This window comes from Lepidochelys kempii, chromosome 23 (assembly GCF_965140285.1).
Source record: "Lepidochelys kempii isolate rLepKem1 chromosome 23, rLepKem1.hap1, whole genome shotgun sequence".
NCBI classification, from domain to species: Eukaryota; Metazoa; Chordata; order Testudines; family Cheloniidae; genus Lepidochelys; species Lepidochelys kempii.
This window is the reverse complement of record NC_136402.1, coordinates 16,023,674-16,042,985: the sequence shown is the minus strand read 5'-3', so window position 1 is coordinate 16,042,985 and position 19,312 is coordinate 16,023,674. Positions and strand designations below refer to the sequence as shown.

Below are 19,312 nucleotides of genomic sequence, written 5' to 3'. Positions count from 1 at the left end.
TCCAGCCCCCCAGGCCAGGGAAATAAATAACAAGGGGAGCGGAAAACATGAGGTTAAAAGGATCGTAGAACCAGCTGGGGGGGGGGGGAAGATACGGACACAGACCTGTCCCACAGCCCTGAGGTCCAGCCCCGCCTTGTAGTGCCCCTCCCCCAGCAGCCTCTAACCCCCCCCCCGGCCCCACCTACCTATGCCCAACCCCACCCCCAACACTGCCTGACCACACGCCCAACAGCTCCTAGTCCCACCCACCCATGTCTACCCTCCGCCCCCTGCCCTCCCCACTCCCTCCAGCATTTCTTCCCCCCCACCCCAGCTGAGCTGGGCTCTGGGGGGCAGAACCCCGCTCCTGGCTGAGGCCCTGGACCAGACACAGAAAGGGGGGGCAGGGGTTGGGTTGGGGTTGTGCTTATGCTGGAAGTGGGGATGGGGGTTAAAATCTAATCTGTGGGGAAGGGCCCCCGTTCCCATGCCTGGCCTCCCAGGGGAGCAGAAGGGGAAGACAAGGGCACGCTGTGGAGGGGCTAACCTGTGGGGGAGGGGGAGCAGGGAAGCAGAGGGGCAGCCCCCCTGGAGCAGAATGGGGGGGCTAACCGAGGGGGGCCGGAAGCCCAGTGGGGGGCCGGCATGAGAAGTGGGGGCCAGGGTTAGTGCTTTCCAGAGTCACTTCTCCGAACGATTCGCTTTTAATTCTGTCGCCCTGCTGCAGATTTCAGTGCAAAAATGGGGGGGGACCGTCCCGGGGGGCTCACAGCAGCCTCCCTGGGGGAGGGGGGCTCAGCCATCTCGCCATGAGCATCCTGTGATGGGGGGACTGTGCCGCCCCGTCCTATGCTGCCCCCCCATGGGAAAGGGCTCTCCTTGGGCGGGCCGGGCTCCAGGAGGGGGGGCTCCCTCCAGCCCCCCCCAATCAGCAGCTTCCCCAGGCGCCCTCCGTGAGCTTTATCTGGGGAGGAGAGAGAGATGGACAAGGGGGGTCATCACTCAGTCCCATTGCCCCCCAATTCCCAAATCGGAGACCCCCCCCCCTTGCAACCCAGGGCCCACCTCCCCAGCCGGGGGGGCGGGTTGAGCTTAGGCCAAGTTAACACCCCGCCATGCACAGGATTTGATGAGGTCACAGGCTGAGCCCTCCCCCCAGATCCTGAGGGGGATCCCCCCAACTGAGGCCCTCCCTCCAAACAGCCCCCTACTGAGCTGACCCCCCCAACCTGGCTGAGCACTCCTTGGGGGGGGAGGGGGGTCAGGGCTCACCTGGCTGCCGGCTGCTGCTGCCTCTGGGGGGAGCTGTTCTCCACCTTCGGGGCGTCTGCAGCCCCCGGGAGCCGCTGGTTGACATCAGAGGTAGATAGGGGGGCCCCTTCCGTGCTGGGGGGGGGGGGGGGAGAAGACAGCTGGTTGAGGGGTGGGACCAGGGCTGGCTCCTCCCCCACCACACAAACCCCACGCCCAAGTGACCTCCCTCCCAGGGCAGTTACCTGGGTGGGGGGCAGGGCCAAGGCTGGCTCCTCCCCCGCCCCACAAGCTCCACCCCCAGCCCAGGGTTCAGCCCTGTCCGAGGGAGCCCTCCCCCCCCGCCCACGGGTGCTGGTACCCCGCGCTGGCCCCTCCCTCTTGCTCCCGGCCTTACTTTGGCCTGGCTGCGGCGGGGCCGGGCGGGCGAGCCGATTGGCCATTCAGCGCCGGCTCGCTGCTCTCGCAGGGCGATCCCGCTCGGGGGGGCTCCGGGGGGGCTGCTGGAGAGTGGGGGTGTTAGGGGCCCGCCAACGCGGACGTTCTTTCCCGCCCATCGCCCCCACAGGTCAACCCCATAGGCCCAACCCCCGCCCTGATCCACAGGCCCAGCCACCCCCCTCCCTCCCCCAGCTCAGGCCCATGGGCCCAGCAACCCTCCCCACACTTAGCTCGGACCCACGGACCCAACCATCCACCCCCCACAGCCCAGATCCCCTCCCCACAATCCAGGTCAAATCCATGGGCCCAGCAACCCTCCCCCTGCTTAGCTCAGCCCCTTGGGCCCAACCACCCCCCGCCCAGACCTACGGGGCCAAGATCCATCCCCCTGCCCGCCCCAGAGGAAGACCTGGGGGTCAGTGCTGGGGGGGGGGGGGGCAGGTTGCCACGGTGACACTCACCTCCCACCGAAGATACATTGCTACGTGTCGGTTCCTGAGGGTGGGGTCCCTGGGCAGAGCCTGACGGGGCCTCTGACAGGCTGCGGAAATACGCCCCCAACTGGGTCAGACCCACGGGCCCATCGACCCCGGCCTCCCGCCCCCTCCCCGGCCCGGACCCACAGGCCCTTCGACCCCGACCTTCCCACATGGGCCCGTTGACCCCCGGCCTCCTGCCCCCTCCCCAGCCCAGAGCCACGGGCCCACCGACCCCCTCCCCAGCCCAGAGCCACGGGCCCACCGACCCCCTCCCCAGCCCAGAGCCACGGGCCCACCGACCCTGGCATCCCGTCTTCCACAGCAGCTCGTGCCAGCCCGGCCCCGAGAGGCCAATGAAGATAAGCCCGCCCTGCAGGGGGTGGAGGGAGTTGGGTCCCACCTGGTTTGCACTGAGGGGGTGTCTGTAAACAGGGCCCAGCTCCCTTCCGTGGGGGGGCGGGAGGCGTCCAAGCCGGGCCTGTCCCACGCGGCCACTCCGGTGTCCACCCCGGCGCTGTCGGGGGGCAGAGCGGGGGGCTCTGCAGGCAGTGGGTCAGGGCTGGTACCTGAGAAGGGAGAGAAGAGAGCGGGGTCAGGGCTGGGCAGCGGCCCGTTGCTCCCATTCCCTGGTGCCAGCGGGCGACACCCGGGCACTCACCAGGTGCCGTGGCTCAGGCTGGCCACCACCAGACAGCTGGGAAGTAAAGCCTTGATTTGCATATTTAATGAATATGCACCATCGAGTTTACATACATTACCTAGACCCCACAGACACCCCCAGGGCCAGCCTCTGCCCCCATCCTCTGGCTCCGGGGGTCCCCCCGTCCTGTTGGATTCACCCCGTTCTCCACTGGGGTCTTACCCTCAGCCTCGCCGCCGCCACCTCCACCCTCCACGCCCCCGCCAGCGTCTTCCTCCTCGCCCTCCTCCTCCGAGTCCCGGCTCCCCTCGCTGTCTGTGCTGCCGCAGCTCCTGGTGCGGGGAGAGAATGGGCCCGGATCAGCCCCCCCGGGCCCCTCTGCCCCGGTATCCCGCCTCCTCCCTGCCCCCGGATCAGCCCCCCGGGCCCCTCTGCCCCGGTATCCCGCCTCCTCCCTGCCCCCGAATCAGCCCCCCGGGCCCCTCTGCCCCGGTATCCCGCCTCCTCTGCCTCCCGGATCAGCCCCATGGGCCCCTCTGCCCCGGTATTCCACCCCTCAGATCAGAGCCACAGGCCCATCTACCCTGGTATGCCGTCCCCTCCCTGCCCCCAGACCAGATGCATGAGCTCATCCATGGTATTTATCCAAGCCTGGGAGAGAACCCAGGAGTCCTGGCTCCCAGCCCCCACCCCGCTCCAACCACTAGCCCCCACTCCACTCCGAGCCAGGGAGAGAACCCAGGCATCCTGACTGCCCACAAGAACAGGAGGCCCTGCACCCCCCCCCTGGAGTCACTCGGGGCCAGTACCTAGGCCCTGCGGGCTGCGCCCCCCCCCCGGAGTAGCCCAGGTCCTTCTCCTGCCAGGCGTCCTCCCCGTCCGAGTCGTCGTCGTCGAACTGCTGGATCCGCTCCTTGTAGCAGACTTCGAACAGGTTGGAGTTGGGCTGGGGGGAGGGGGCAGAGAGTCAGGGCGCCGACTGGGGGGGGGGACAGACGAGTTGGGGGACAAGGGGGTGGCCGGAGGGGGGGTCGGGCAAGAGGCAGGCCAGGGAACATTCATGCTCTTGTCACCGGTGCTCAGCGAGATGATGCCAGCTGGGAACGGGGGGGGGATGGCAGTGCAGGAGTGAGGGAAGGGCATGGGGCACAGGGCAGAGGGGTGATGGGGGGCTGGGAAAGGTGGTGAGGGGGGCAGGGCACTCACACTGTCGTCATCGGCACTCAGGGAGAAGCTCAGGCTGCCCGTCCTGTCGAAGGGGGCGCTGGAATGGAGAACACAGCGTGACAGGGGGCTGAGCCAGCATCAAACGGGGGGCGCTGCTGGCCACCCCCCACCACATGCATTGGGAAGAGACCAGCAGCTGAGCCCCCCTGCTCTGACTACTAGATCCCCCCCTCCCCTCCCAGAGCTGGGAGAGAACCCAGGAGTCCTGGCTCCCAGCCCCCCCCTGCTCTAACCACTAGACCCCACTCCCCTCTCAAAAGTGGGGACAGAACCCAGGAATCCTGGCACCCAGCCCCCTCCCTGCTTTCACTACTGGACCCCACTCCCTTTCCAGAGCTGGGAGAGAACCCAGGAGTCCTGCTTTGGGCAGGCCTCCCTGACTAGGATAACGCCCCCACCCCAGTGGCCCGTGCTGCCAGACCTCGATCCCCCCCCAGGGGGCACTGTGCTAGGAGAGGGGGTGCCACCTGGGGCGGGGAGGGCGGGAGAGCAGTTGGGACCCCAAGGGCTGCTGGGACAGTTAACCCCGCGGAGCCTGGAGCTGTGCCCAGCTGAGTCCCCAATTGCGGGATTTCCTGAAAGGGGCGGGGCCAGGGGGGTTAAAGGTCGTTCTCCTCTCGCCCCCACTCCCAGGAATGGGGATGGGGAGGGGTCCGGCTGCTGTTGTGTGCCCCCGCCGGCGGGCCTGGGGGGGCACCAGGGGTCGTTACCTCTTGAGCTGGCGGAAGTGGGCGCTGGACGCAGTGGAGAGAAAAAGAGAAGCAGAGACATGAAGCCAAGAGGGGCTTGGGGCGGGGGACTCGTGGGGGGCTGGCGTGCCCCACTCCGAGGGGCTCTGCTCAACAGGCAGGGCGTGCTTCTGCCAGCACCCCAGCCCCCACGGCCATGTGGGGGGAAGGCTGATGCGATGCTGCCCCACTGCTCTACATGGGGGTCCCCGGGGAGGCAGGAAGCCAAGGAGGGGGGTTATGGGGTGTCAGCCCCCCTCCACATGGGGGTCCCCAGGGAGGCAGGGGTTAGCGAGGGGGCTGATGGGGTACTGTGTGCGAATCTGGGTTAGACACACACAGTCAGCGTCCCCCTGGAAAGCACCGGGGTTCGTTTGTGCAGAACCCCAAGTTAGTGCGAATGAGTCGGGGTGGGGTCACCCCAAAAGGCGCGGCTGAGCCAGTCCCGGGCACCGACAGGAGTCATGGCACAGCTGGGGAGGGGACCCAGGAGTCCTGGCTCCCAGCCCACAGCAGAGAAGGTGGATCTGGTGCCATGTAGTGGCCCTGTTCCCCAGTGCACCCCCACAGCGGGTCTGTCCGCCCAGGTGTCCTGGGGGGCTGGCCCCAAGTGTGGGGCAGCGGGGGCTGATGGGCGGGAGTGGGGGGTGTTCCCAGGCAGACACACACTTGACACTCTCCTCCTGCTCCCCGAATTCCTCGTCGTTGAAGCCGAAGTGGTCGATGAAGGCCGAGGTCACCTGCTGCATCTGGTAATCCACGAAGGCCTGGAGAGGAGGGACAGACACAGACAGAAGCTGGGAGGGCATCGGGCACAGGGGGGCTGGGTAGCCGGGGACCCCTTGCCCGGCGCTGGGATGCGGCTGGCTCGGGGGGGGGGGGGGCGCAAACCCAACCTGCTGCAGCACGGCCTCCTGGGGGAAGTTGAACTCCTTCAGGTCGTTCTCCTCGTCGTCGCTGGACGAGTGCAGATTGTGCATGTTCACCTGCAGGGGGCGATGGGGCTCGTTAGGGTCATGGTACGGGGGGCGGGGCCGAGTCCCGTCCCTCCCCCCGACACCTCCCAGCTGAGTGGGGGGCAGCACCGGCTGGGTGGGTCCCTCAGAACATGGGACAGAGCCCCAGGACATTGCTCGGGCGTTAGCTGGCGGAACTCCCTGCTACAAGACGGGGCTGAGGCTCGAGTAAAGACGGGCTCGCGGCTTCCACGGTGCTTGGCACAGGGCAGGAAGCCAGTGGGCACATGGGGCTGGTATCGGCGCTGACAACTGGACAGACATGGGGGTAGCCCTGGGGGGGATCAGCCTGTGGGGCTGGGGCTTGGCGGGTGTGTGAAGCGCAGGAAACTCACCAGATCCACCACGTTTTTCTTGTTGGTCTCTGCCAGGGGCCCCGAGACGAACTTCTCCCACCGCTCCTGCTCCTCCTCCGGCAGCTCTGCCAGGGCAGGGGCAGCGGAGTGAGACGGTGCCCCCCATGGGCGGCAGCCCCCTGCCACAGCTCCACACCACTGCCCCGGGGGCAGGGAAGAGCCACAGAGCTGGGTGCCCCAGCCACCCCCTATGGGCCCTGGGGGGGGCAGGAACACCCCAGGCACAGGGCGCCCCGGCCCCGATCCACCCCCTATGGGCCCTGGGGGGGGCAGGAACACCCCAGGCACAGGGCGCCCCGGCCCCGATCCACCCCCTATGGGCCCTGGGGGGGCAGGAATACCCACAGCGCAGGGCACCCCGGCCCCGATCCACCCCTTACGGGTCCGGGGGAGGGGGGGCAGGAACACCCCAGGCACAGGGCGCCCCGCCAACCACCTACTAAGGGTCACCACAGGCCGGGCAGCGAGCTGGGAGCCAAGGGGCTGGTTCTGTGCCCCCCCCGCACCCACCTTTCAGCAGCTGCCCCACGAGGGCGACGTGAGGACCCTTCTCGGAGCTCTGGACGAGGGCGTTGGCGATGCGCGTCAGGTGGCCCATGTACCCCCTCCGCCGGCCGCCAGCTGCCCTGCAACGGGACCCGAGGGCCGGGCGTCACCGCAGCGCCCACCCCGCCGGCAGGGCTGAGCCCAGGGCGGCACTGGGCTGCGGGGAGCGGGGCGGGGGGCTCAGCTGGGGGCAGCTCTCCCCTGTAGTCAGCACCGGACACTAGGGGGCGCTCTCACAGCATCCACCCCAGCACAGGGCTCAGAAGAGCTGGGCTCCCCCCCTCCCCCCTCCAGCTCTGGGAGGGTTGTCGGGTCTGGTGGTTGGGGGGGGCTGGGCTCCCCTCGTAGCGGGGTGTCTCGCTCTTTACCCCCCCCACCACTTACTGGGTCTGCTCGTTCTCCTCCCAGGCCGACAGGATTCGTTGCACCAAGTGGCATTTCTGCAGCAGCTGCAGGGGCGGGAGAGAAGGGGGCAGCGGGTCACGGCCGGGCGGGGCAGAGATGGGACCCACCACTGACTAAGGGGGAGCAGGAGGCAGTGTTGGTTACTGGTTTGCGGGGGAGCCAGGACTCCTGGGTTCTCTACGGGGCTCTGGGAGGGAAATCTAGTCCAGTGGGTTAGACGGGGAGGGGGCTGGGAGCCAGGATTCCTGGGTTCGATCCCCGGCTCTGGGAGGGGAGTGGGGTCCAGTGGGTTAGACAGGGAGGGGGCTGGAAGCCAGGACTCCTGGGTTCGATTCCCAGCTCTGGGGGGAGGAGTGGGGTCCAGTGGATTAGACGGGGAGGGGGCTGGGAGCCAGGACTCCTGGGTTCTCTCCCTGGGGCCAATCATAACCCCAGAGGAAGGAGGCGACTGCAGATCCTGCCCACACTGGGCTGCCCGCCCCCTGCCCGGGAGCTTCAAGGGTCCCCCCCCACTCACATGCTTGACGACGGGGCTGTCTGGCGGGGGCTGCGAGTCCTCAGGGGGGGCGCCGGCCCGCAGCAGGGTGCTCAGACACGCCTCCAGCTGGGCATGCAGGAAATTGTTGTAGGTGTATTTGAAATACAGGTCCTGGGCGAGAGAGAGACGCAGCTCAGGACTGCGCTTGCAGGGGACACCGGGCACCAGCCTGGCTATGGCGCCCAGCCGCGGGGGGCTGGGTACACGGGGACCCCTCGCCCGGTGCTGGGACGCGGCCCCTCTGGGGTGGGGGCTGGTGGTACAGCTGGCCGCTTTGGGACGGGAAGTGAAACAATCTCCTTCCCAGATCCGGGACTGGCGCTGGACTCCGGGGGTTTCCGTCCTGGCCTCGTCTTCTAACCAACGGGCAGAAATCAAAGCAAACTTGCCCCCTCAGAAACCTCCTGCCCTCACTGAGCACGACCCATTCCCGTCGCCAGACAAGCCGAGCACCGACCAGGCTAAATGGGCCCCTGGCTCTGACCTGGGGCGGTAGGGAGGGGGCAGGACACCCGGGCAGCTGGGCCCCTGGCTCTGACCTGGGGCGGTAGGGAGGGGGCAGGACACCCGGGCAGCTGGGCCCCTGGCTCCGACCTGGGGCGGTAGGGAGCGGGCCGGACACCCGGGCAGCTGGGCCCCTGGCTCCGACCCGGGGGCGGGAGGGAGCGGGCCGCCCCCCCCTCCAGATGGGCCCCTGGCTCCGACCCGGGGGCAGGAGGGAGCGGGCCGCCCCCCCCTCCAGATGGGCCCCTGGCTCTGACCCGGGGGCGGGAGGGGGCGGGCCGCCCCCCCCTCCAGATGGGCCCCTGGCTCTGACCCGGGGACGGGAGGGAGCGGGCCGCCCCCCCCTCCAGATGGGCCCCTGGCTCTGACCCGGGGGCGGGAGGGGGCGGGCCGCCCCCCCCTCCAGATGGGCCCCTGGCTCTGACCCGGGGACGGGAGGGAGCGGGCCGCCCCCCCCTCCAGATGGGCCCCTGGCTCTGACCCGGGGGCGGGAGGGGGCGGGCCGCCCCCCCCTGCAGATGGGCCCCTGGCTCTGACTTCACACAAAAGCTGACCCCAGGATTGGTCCTTGTTGGCCCCGCCCCCTCATCACCATCCCATTGGCTGAGCCCTGCCCCGCCCCCAGCACTCACCAGCATGGTGTCCAGGGCACCCAAAGCCAGCAGCTCCTCCTGCAGCCCGGCGTCCCCGGCCCCCAGCGCGCTGCCCAGAAGCTTCACCACCTGCAGCCGCGTGTTCCCCAGCGGCGGGTCCAGCAGCCCCCACGACATCTGCAGGGCCGGCCGCTGTGGGGAGCAGGGGTTAGCACAGGCGAGAGAACCCAGGCGTCCGGGCAGCCCCTCCCAGCGCCAGGGATGGAACCCAGGAGTCCTGGCTCCCGGCCCACCCTGCTCTAACCATTAGCTCCCACTCCCCTCCCAGCGCCAGGGATGGAACCCAGGAGTCCTGGCTCCCGGCCCACCCTGCTCTAACCATTAGCTCCCACTCCCCTCCCAGCGCCAGGGATGGAACCCAGGAGTCCGGGGGCCCATTACCTTCGGGGGTTCGATCAGCAGCTGGTGGAAGTCCCGGAGGTAACCTCTGAGGGCCAGCAGGGTGCTGGGGCTGGCCTGGCAGGCGCTACCGTCCGAGCCCAGAGGCCCCAGCTCCAGCTGCCCTTCCAGAGGGCAGTAAAAGCTGCCCATCCCCCCGGCCTCGGACCTGCAGGGGCAGAGGAAAGGATGAGCAGGGGCGGGGCAGCCGGCTGGCCCTGCCCCCTCCCACCAGCTCCACCCCCTCACCTGGCTCGCCGTGGCTCCAGCAGCGTCAGCAGCACCTGGATCCCACTGACGATGACGGACTCGTCCCGCTCGTCCGCCAGCATGTTCCCCAGCAGCTGCTCCACCGTCTCCTGCCTTCGGGGGGGGCCCAAACACCCCACCCCCACCCCTGTCAGAGGGGCCGGCCGAGGGGGGCCCCAAACACCCCATCCCCCGGGGACCCAGCCCTGCCCCCCACCCCAGAGGGGCCGTGTCTCAGCACCGGGTGAGGGTCCTTGGCTCGTGGTCCGGGAGCTTCAGGCTTCTGCTTCACCATCGTTAACTTGGGTTGATACTGGGAGGGCCAGGACGCCACCCTCCAACCAAGGGGGCCCTGGGCTGCCCCCTTCCCCAGTCCTGCCGGTGCCCCTCCCTCCCGACCCGCAGCCCCCTGCTAGCCCACCCGACCCACAGCCCCCTGCTAGCCCAGCCCTGCCGGTGTCCCTCCCTCCCGACCCGCAGCCCCCTGCTAGCCCAGCCCTGCCGGTGTCCCTCCCTCCCGACCCGCAGCCCCCTGCTAGCCCAGCCCTGGGCTGCCCCCTTCCCCAGCCCTGCCGGTGCCCCTCCCTCCCAACCCGCAGCCCCCTACTTGCCCAGCTCTGGGCTCCCCCCGTCCCCCAGCCCTGCTGGTGCCCCTCCCACCCGACCCGCAGCCCCCTGCTAGCCCAGCCCTGCCGGTGTCCCTCCCTCCCGACCCGCAGCCCCCTGCTAGCCCAGCCCTGCCGGTGTCCCTCCCTCCCGACCTGCAGCCCCCTGCTAGCCCAGCCCTGGGCTGCCCCCTTCCCCAGCCCTGCCGGTGCCCCTCCCTCCCAACCCGCAGCCCCCTACTTGCCCAGCTCTGGGCTCCCCCCGTCCCCCAGCCCTGCTGGTGCCCCTCCCACCCGACCCGCATCTCCCTGCTAGCCCAGCCCTGGGCTCCCCGCTCCTGACCCACAGCCCTGCACTCACTTCTCCAGCGTGGCCAGCAGCTGGTCGGGTTCGGGGCTGTCCTGGATCTGCACCATCTGCTCCCGGCTCAGGCGGATGATGTCACACAGGGACTGGGAGGCGTTGGAATGTTGCTGGGGTGGGGGGAAAGAGACCCAGTTACCGGGGCGATGGGAAAGGCGGGGCCAAGTACTGGGAGGCGGGGCCAGTCCCTCTGCCCACGCCCCACCAGAGCTGCCGGCTTAGAGGTACGGACCCCCATTGCCAGTAGGGGCTGGAGGCAGCGGGAGCCAGGACTCCTGGGTTCTCTCCCCAGGTCTGGGAGGGGAGTGAGGTCTAGTGGTTGGGGGGGGGGGGCTAGGAGCTCCCCGCCTGTAGCTGTCCCCCCCATGCCCCTCCCCCACCAGGTGGGGGCCACGCTGCTCACATTGTCATCTTTCGAAGGGTGAATCATCTCGATCAACCTCTGCACGATCTTCTCCTCGTTCAGCCACTGTGAAGGGAACAGCACAACTCGGTGCCCCTCACTTCTGACCCGCAGCCCCCTCCCAGCCCAGCCCCGGGCTCCCCCACAGCTCTGCCAGTGCCCCCCCCACGGGGGTTTCCCTCTGGCTCAGCCTGGCTGGAAGCTGTGACTTTCTTCCTGCGGGGGGGGGGGGGGGGGCAGCAGGCAGGGCTGGCCACTGGGGGAGGGGACGGCCCCTAGGGAGCTTTGACCAATGGAGTGCCCTGCTGAACCTGAGGTAGCCCTGGAGTTGCCAATGAGATGCGGGCAAAGGGGCAGGGGCGAGCGTGGGGCTGGGCCCAGGGTAGCAAATGAGATGGGGGGCCCCCCCCCGGCAGGCAAGAAGGGGCGGGGCCGTGGGTGCCCAGGGGCGGGGCCAGCAGGCAAGGGGCGGGGCCAGCAGGAAACCCCTCCCTCACGTTGAAGACGTCCTGGCGGAGCGTTGGCTGCTCCACGCAGGTTAGCAGCCGCAGCAGCAGGTCCATGATGGCCGAGGTGCCGATGTGCCGCAGCAGCAGGCTGACGAAATCGTCCTTCTTGCGCAGGAAGGCCACAATCTGCAAGGGACCGGTCCAGCCCCATTAGCCTGGGGAACTCCCCACCACTGTGGCCAGGCATCCAGCTTTGGGGCCTGAGCTGCCTCCTGCTTGGGGTGATGAGGAGGGAACAGGCTCCCAAGCTCCGCAGCCGGGACACCAGGCTAGACGGGCAGACGTGCCGCAGCGATGCCCTGGCCTGGAGGACATCTGGGGGGGCCCAGATGAGCCCGTCCCGCACCTGCAAGCAGCAGTGAGTGTCTCACTCATGAGGGGCAGCAACGGCCAATAGCCCTGGGCCCAACTAGCCTGGTCTCCTGCCTGTGCCAGCTGCTTTGGGAGGTAGGGTGCTAGGGAGAGGGGCCACCCCCTCCACAGCTCAAAGGGGGCCAGCTGCTGCCAGGCTATTGGTGGTATTGTGGTAACACCCCACCCCCCCACCCCTACCCGCTGGCTGGGATTGGGGGCCCATCGTGCCAGGCGCTGCACATAGGTGGAGCGAGAGCCAGTCCGGACCCCAAGAGCTGGCAGGCGGAAGGGAAACTGAGGCAGGGGGAGGCTGGGCCTGGCCACCCGGCGCACCTGGTCTGTCTTGCGGTTGATGAGGATGCCCATGACCTTGCTGAAGAAGCTGGCCAGCAGCGGGTTGAGGACCCCGTGTCCCTGCAGGAAGCCGTAGAGACGCCGCAGCAGGCCCTCATCCTCGCCCAGCGCATCCGTGATGGGGCTCACGTCCGATGTCAGGATCTCGCACGACACACTGGGGTACCTGCGGCGGGGCACATGAGCACCAGCCAGCTGTGGGGGAGCTGGCGCCCCATACTCCCAACCCACAGCCCCTGCTAGCCCAGCCCTGGGCACCCCGCAGCCCTGTGGTGCCCGACTCCCGACCTGCAGCCCCTGCTAGCCCAGCCCTGGGCACCCCGCAGCCCTGTGGTGCCCGACTCTCGACCTGCAGCCCCTGCTAGCCCAGCCCTGGGCACCCCGCAGCCCTGTGGTGCCCGACTCCCGACCTGCAGCCCCTGCTAGCCCAGCCCTGGGCACCCCGCAGCCCTGTGGTGCCCGACTCCCGACCTGCAGCCCCTGCTAGCCCAGCCCTGGGCACCCCGCAGCCCTGTGGTGCCCGACTCCCGACCTGCAGCCCCTGCTAGCCCAGCCCTGGGCACCCCGAAGCCCTGTGGTGCCCGACTCTCGACCTGCAGCCCCTGCTAGCCCAGCCCTTCCCGTGTAGTAGTAAGATTTTATGTTAGCATTTTTATATAATTTAGAATGAAGAAAAGTGAGGTAATAATGTAGCATGTATTAAACGTATCGGTGTGTGATATGATCATATCCTGCTAACCACCCTTTCTGAATAGCAGAAAGGAACGGGCCTAATGGGCCATTTGGTAAAGATGCATCAGCCGAAGTCAGTGTCTGGGCTGATTTCAAGGCAGTAAGAGACCTTTAAGGGTGATGACTTTGTCGCATTTTAAAATTAGTAAAAAAAAGCCGTGATTGTTTTCTTTAGCACTGCAATTTAACGTTCCTGTTCAAAATGTTCTGTGTAAATTAATTCCGTTTTCTGCGTAAATAAAAAACGTGTACGTTAAAAAAGAAGAGTAAAAGCCATCGCTAAACCAAATGGTCTAGGAAGGAACCGAAAACAGATGCAAGGACACCAAGAGGCTGCAACACGCCCCTATTAAAATATCAAAAAAGGGCAAATTAACAACTCTAAAAATAAAACAGGCACCTATGAATGGAGACAAAATAGTTGTGATCAAAACCAGTATAAAATAACTCCCTAAAAAACTTAATAAAAAATAAATTTAAGAAAACAAGCTCTCATCAACCAATTGATTACAGCGTAACAGTGCAAAACTCATTGGTCCCAATAAAAATAAAAATAAAAATCACTATATAAACAAGGGGCCTTGCCATGAAACTTTGGGTTTGTCCTGCCAAGACTTCCCCGGATCATCGTGTCCTGAACGACAGGACCCGGCTCCTCCCTACCTGTGATCAACCTAGCCACTAGATTGATCCAGACTCTGGACTGGTAACTATAACGCCGACTGGCGGGACGGCGTGTGTGTTCACGGTGTGATTGAATGCATGTGCTAATTGTTAGATCTTCAATAAACGCGGGGTATTGCCTTTTCCCCTGAAAAAGATCCCGTGTGCTTCTTATAAGCATAACACTGGTGCCCCTCACTCCCGACCCGCAGCCCCCTACTAGCCCAGGCCTGGGCTCCCCCAACCCCAGCTCTGCCGGCGCCCCTCACTCCCGATCCGCAGGCCCTCACTTGTACCGCAGCCGCTCGTCCAGCTCGGCGGGGGGCTCCTCAGTCACGCAGGTCACCAGCGCCTCCATGTGCTGCGGCTGCACCAGGAAGTCCAGCAGCCGGCGGTTCACCACCTTGCACTCCTGCAGCACATCGTCCTCGTCCAACAGCTCCCGCAGCGTCAGGTCGGCGCGTTCCAGCAGCGTCTCGATGTGCGAGCTGGAGTGCAGGTCGAACTTCCAGAACATGGCGCCCTGCGGGGCGGGGATGGAAAGGGGGGGGTCAGCGGCCACAGATCCCAGCATGGGCGGTGGGTGAACCTCGGGGAGGCTAGCCCCCAGCCCGGACCACCCCTTCTGCCCGAGGCCCCTCCCCTCCGAGCCCAGAGTTCGCCCCCCCAGAATTCAGCGCCATGTGGGTCAGTCACAGACCCCGCCCTAGAAATCCGGATCAGGTGAGGTTGGGGCAACAGGAGAGATCAGGAACCACCCCCCCCACACACACATCAACAAGGGCCCCACCTGGCCAGATGCTTCATAGATACACCCCACCTGGAACTCGATCGGGGCTAGATCAGAGCCAGTGGCCCCTAGAGAGGAAAGGCCCCATGTCCCATTCCCCAGCTCCCTGAGCCAGCCAGTGCCCGTCCTGGGGCCGGATGGAAGCCAGCCCCCACCAGAACCCAGATCTCTCCTGTTTCCTAGAGGGATGCTCTAGCTGGTCAATATCCCTTCCCTGATCAGCCCTGGGCCAGCAGGGGAGACCGGCTCTGCCCCACATTGGCTGGGGGTAGGGAGCGGCTCATAAACAGGAATGGGGGAGCAACTCTCAGAGCGTGGCACGTGGGAGGGAGCAACGGATGAGGGCCCGTCCATCACATGCCCTGCGGGCCCCCCGCTCACCTTGCTGTTCGTGTTAGAACATCTATAGGCCCAGACTGAGATCGGGGCCCCGTCGTGCCGGGCGCTGTCACAGACCCCCCCCAACTGAGACTGGGGCCCCATTGCGCCAGGCGCTGCACAGACCCCCTCCCCCCCGAGATTGGGGCCCCGTCGTGCCGGGCGCTGCACAGACCCCTCCCCCCCCGACTGAGATCGGGGCCCCGTCGCGCCGGGCGCTGCACAGACCCCTCCCCCCCCGACTGAGATCGGGGCCCCGTCGCGCCAGGCGCTGCACAGACCCCTCCCCCCCCGACTGAGATCGGGGCCCCGTCGCGCCGGGCGCTGCACAGACCCCTCCCCCCCCGAGATTGAGGCCCCGTCGTGCCAGGCGCTGCACAGACCCCTCCCCCCCGACTGAGATTGGGGCCCCGTCGCACCGGGTGCTGCACAGACCCCTCCCCCCCCCAATTGAGATTGGGGCCCCGTCGCGCCGGGCGCTGCACAGAGAAGGCTCAGCCCTGGGCCCTAATCTATACAGATGAAGGCAGGGTCCCCCCCGTTTCCCACACGGAGCGTGGACTCAGCAGCAGCCCCGGAGCCGGCGCTCGCACCCAGCTCTCCCACGCTACTCGGCCAGCCTCCCTCCCGGGTGAGGCTTCCAGCCATCGCCGCAAGGCTAACGAACAGGCTCCGGCCCCCCTCCCGCCCACACAGCCCCCGTTCGCAGCCCTACCCCTGCGGCAGCCAGCTTCCTTCCAGAGCCCGGCCAGGCCCCGCGCCCTGACGGGCAGGGGAAGCACCAGGCTGGCAGACACAGCTGCGGAGGCCTGGGTCCTTCCCGGGGCGGCCGGCTTTGGGCGCCACTAGAGGAACGGAAGCGGCAGGAAATGGGTTTGCAGAGAGGGTTGAGAGGCAGCGCTGGGAGAGCAGAGCAGAGCGCGCAAGGGGCGGGGACCACAGCCCAGAACCCCAACCTGGCGCCTCCAGCCCCCCGCTGGCTTGGGGGCGATGCCCACCACTGCCCCTTAGCCTCAGAGCCCTTGCCTGTGCACACTGGAACCTGTCTGCGGCTGTCTCCGGGCAGCACCTGGTGCAACAGGGCCCTGATCTCAGCAGGGCAGGGACCCTCTCTTGCTGGCTCTGGGCAGCGCCCGGCACGATGGGGCCCTGATCTCAGCGGGGCAGGGAGCCTCTCTCGCTGGGTCTGGGCAGCGCCCGGCACGACGGGGCCCTGGTCTCAGCGGCGCAGGGACCCTCTCTCGCTGGGTGTGGGCAGCGCCCGGCACGACGGGGCCCTGATCTCAGCGGGGCAGGGAGCCTCTCTCGCTGGGTCTGGGCAGCGCCCGGCACGACGGGGCCCTGATCTCAGCGGTGCAGGGACCCTCTCTCGCTGGGTCTGGGCAGCGCCCGGCACGACGGGGCCCTGGTCTCAGCGGGGCAGGGACCCTCTCTCGCTGGGTCTGGGCAGCGCCCGGCACGACGGGGCCCTGGTCTCAGCGGGGCAGGGACCCTCTCTCGCTGGGTGTGTGCAGCGCCCGGCACGACGGGGCCCTGGTCTCAGCGGCGCAGGGACCCTCTCTAGCTGGGTCTGGGCAGCGCCCAGCACGACGGGGCCCTGGTCTCAGCGGGGCAGGGACCCTCTCTCACTGGGCCTCTCTGGTGCAGGCTCATGAGCTTCCCACCCCCACCCACTGCCCTTCAGAACGGCCCCAGGAGCACATGGGAGAGTCCAAAGATGAAACTGAGGCACTGCACCCCTCCCCCTCCAAGGTGAGATTTGAACTTGGGGCTTTTCGGCCCAGCACTGAGCCAGCAGCGAACAGCAAAGGCCGAACATTCGCTATCTGAGAATGATGCCCGCCTGACACGGAGCCACAGAAACCCGGGGGGGGGGGGGGGGGAGTCCCTCCAGATTGACCCCACCTGGCCACCAGCAGGTCTCAGCTCCTAGCAAGAGGATTTAGCTGCTGAGCGCTTTGGGCTGGGGACCGTGCTACTCTGCCTAGCACCTAGCACATCAGAGCCCGGGCACTGGTGAATGAGACATGATTAATGAGGGGGGCCCTGACTGGAACGAAAGAGACCCCCTAAGAGGGCCCTGTGCCCCATGCCCCACCCCTCTGAGCCAGCCAGTCCCTGCCCTGGGGCTGGATGGGAGCTGGCGCCCCCTAGACGGGACAGGCCCCGTGCCCCATTCCCTGCCCACCTGCAGTCCTGTAACCCTTTCCCCGACACACCGGTTAGGATTTCTGTCACCCAGGTGCCAGAAACGCCCCCCGCCCCCAAGCTGCTACCGACGCTGTTGATGCCAGCCACGGCAGGGAGATAGAGCGCTCTGCTGGGCCATGGCACACTGCCACCCAGCCACCGCGGTGCATGGGGCTTTCACCCCTCCTGCCGCCAGGTCAGCCCGACGCCGGGAGCTGCGCACGCCGTCGCCTGCCCCAGAGGCCGCCCGCTGTGGGGACAAGGCCTCTAGGACATCCACACCCCAGGCTCACGCCACCACCGCCCCAATTCCCGTCCCCCCACGCTGTAACCACTAGTCCCCACGCCCCTCCCAGAGCCAGGGAGGGGACCCAGGAGTCCTGGCTCCCAAGACGGCAGCCAGAGGAAGCAGAGCAGCCCCAGCGCCCAGGCGCCGCCCCCCCCCGCCCCAAGTGGCGCACACAGAACCGGGGCACAGGCTCCGTCTCCCTCCAACGCAGGGGCAGGTTTCTTTAGCCCCCCACGGCCCCTTGGCCGTGATGCGAGGGGAGGGTGAGATTTGGGGGCGGGGGAGGTGGCGCAGAGAGCACATCTGTGCAGCGCCGAGCGCGGGGCGGGAAGCTGGGCTGAGACCCCCCCACAGACTGACCGGCGCAGGCAGCTGGACAGAGCCCCGGAGGCAGGGTCCCTGGGGGGGTGCAGGGGTCTCTACAGGGCCATGGGGGTGCCCCTGCTCGGAGAGGTATCGCCAGGGAGTCTTGGGGGGGCTCCCTCAGCCCAGCTGAGGGGTCTGTGGGGGGCCCAGCCATGCCCAAGTGAGTCTATAGGGGGCCCCGGTGGGGGGGGGATCAATGGGGGGGGCCGGCCCAGGGGATTCCGGGCCCCGGTGGGGGGGGTGTTAATTGGGGGGGGGCCAGGCCCAGGGGATTCCGGGCCCCGGTGGGGGGGGATCAATGGGGGGGGCCGGCCCAGGGGATTCCGGGCCCCGGTGGGGGGGGTGTTAATTGGGGGGGGGCCAGGCCCAGGGGATTCCGGGCCCCGGTGGGGGGGGATCAATGGGGGGGGGCCGGCCCAGGGGATTCCGGGCCCCGGTGGGGGGGGTGTTAATTGGGGGGGGCCGGCCCAGGGGATTCCGGGCCCCGGTGGGGGGGGTTAATTGGGGGGGGGCCCGGCCCAGGGGATTCCGGGCCCCGGTGGGGGGGGTTAATTGGGGGGGGGGCCCGGCCCAGGGGATTCCGGGCCCCGGTGGGGGGGGTTAATTGGGGGGGGGCCCGGCCCAGGGGATTCCGGGCCCCGGTGGGGGGGGTTAATGGGGGGGGCCCGGCCCAGGGGATTCCGGGCCCCGGTGGGGGGGGTTAATGGGGGGGGCCCGGCCCAGGGGATTCCGGGCCCCGGTGGGGGGGGTTAATGGGGGGGGCCCGGCCCAGGGGATTCCGGGCCCCGGTGGGGGGGGTTAATGGGGGGGGCCAGGCCCAGGGGATTCCGGGCCCCGGTGGGGGGGGGGGTCCAATGGGGGGGGCCCGGCCCAGGGGATTCCGGGCGCCGGTGGGGGGGGTTAATTGGGGGGGGCCCGGCCCAGGGGATTCCGGGCCCCGGTGGGGGGGGTTAATTGGGGGGGGCCCGGCCCAGGGGATTCCGGGCGCCGGTGGGGGGGGTTAATGGGGGGGGGCCCGGCCCAGGGGATTCCGGGCCCCGGTGGGGGGGGTTAATGGGGGGGGGCCCGGCCCAGGGGATTCCGGGCGCCGGTGGGGGGGGGGTCCAATGGGGGGGGGCCCGGCCCAGGGGATTCCGGGCCCCGGTGGGGGGGGGGGTCCAATGGGGGGGGGCCCGGCCCAGGGTCCCGGCGCTCCCCACGGGGCTGAGAGGCCAATATGGCGGCCACCGAGAGACGCAGCTCACCGGGCCCCCCCTGGGTCTCCTGGCACCGCCGCGATCCCACAATGCCCCGCGCCCGGAACCAGCCTGCGGCCGCTCTGCCGCCCCGTCTCACTGCCAGGCTCCCGTCTCCGGGGCAACGCGCATGCGCCGAGCGGACCCTTCCTTCCTCCTCTCCGGGAGCCCGCACATGCGCACACTTGGCACGAAGGCTTCCGGGGGGCCGCGCCCGCGAGAATTCGGGGCCCCGCCTCCCACTGGATGCGCATGCCCAGAACCTTCCCGCGCCTGTTTCCCAGCTTAGATACGCATGCGTCACACTCCCATTTATTTTTTTTTTAACCCTGCCCACCGCCTCATCTGGTCGAGCATGCGCAGAATAACCTCGCCTCCTTCCAGGGCGAGCTACGCATGCGTAGATGTTTCGTTGCGTTGCCTCAGTAAGTGCGCATGCGTATAGCTTGTTGCTTCCCCCCGCGCCCCGCCTGCGATCGTTCGCATGCGCCCTGAAAATAGGTCTGGGGTCCTTGGGTGCGCATGCGCTTGACGCAGAGCCAGGCCTTGACCTTCCCCTGCTCGTTCCCTCCCCTACGCCAAGCGCCGAGGCGCATGCGCAGGGGCCACTGGCATCCAATTAATATTTAAATTAAGGAGGGAACGTTGTGGTGCTTTGCAGAAATCTGCATATCCAGGTAGCTGAGC

At 67.9% G+C, this 19,312-nt stretch overlaps 1 protein-coding gene across 7 annotated transcripts; it reads right to left on the bottom strand.

Moving 5' to 3' along the window:
* Window positions 1-248: 248 nt before the first annotated feature.
* On the bottom strand, window positions 249-18,919 carry PPP6R1 (protein phosphatase 6 regulatory subunit 1). 7 transcript variants are annotated; one of them, XM_073321994.2, is made up of 24 exons: window positions 18,635-18,911; window positions 13,668-13,900; window positions 11,962-12,148; window positions 11,263-11,400; window positions 10,766-10,831; window positions 10,360-10,472; window positions 9,394-9,507; window positions 9,148-9,313; window positions 8,746-8,898; window positions 7,589-7,720; window positions 7,051-7,115; window positions 6,631-6,746; window positions 6,100-6,185; window positions 5,645-5,734; window positions 5,418-5,515; window positions 4,731-4,754; window positions 4,000-4,057; window positions 3,603-3,739; window positions 3,016-3,125; window positions 2,554-2,719; window positions 2,136-2,215; window positions 1,631-1,733; window positions 1,255-1,368; window positions 249-946 (listed from the first exon to the last, which is right to left on the bottom strand). In XM_073321994.2, exons 2-24 carry the CDS (start codon window positions 13,892-13,894, stop codon window positions 943-945), a joined length of 2,547 nt encoding a protein of 848 aa, XP_073178095.2. In that variant the 5' UTR covers window positions 13,895-13,900; window positions 18,635-18,911; the 3' UTR covers window positions 249-942. The 7 variants fall into 7 exon arrangements, with proteins under 7 accessions (XP_073178095.2, XP_078706084.1, XP_078706083.1 ...); XM_078849958.1 differs by having other exon boundaries at window positions 1,631-1,736; window positions 13,674-13,900; window positions 18,635-18,910; XM_078849957.1 differs by lacking the exon at window positions 18,635-18,911 and adding an exon at window positions 17,385-17,543 and having other exon boundaries at window positions 1,631-1,736.
* Window positions 18,920-19,312: the final 393 nt, after the last annotated feature.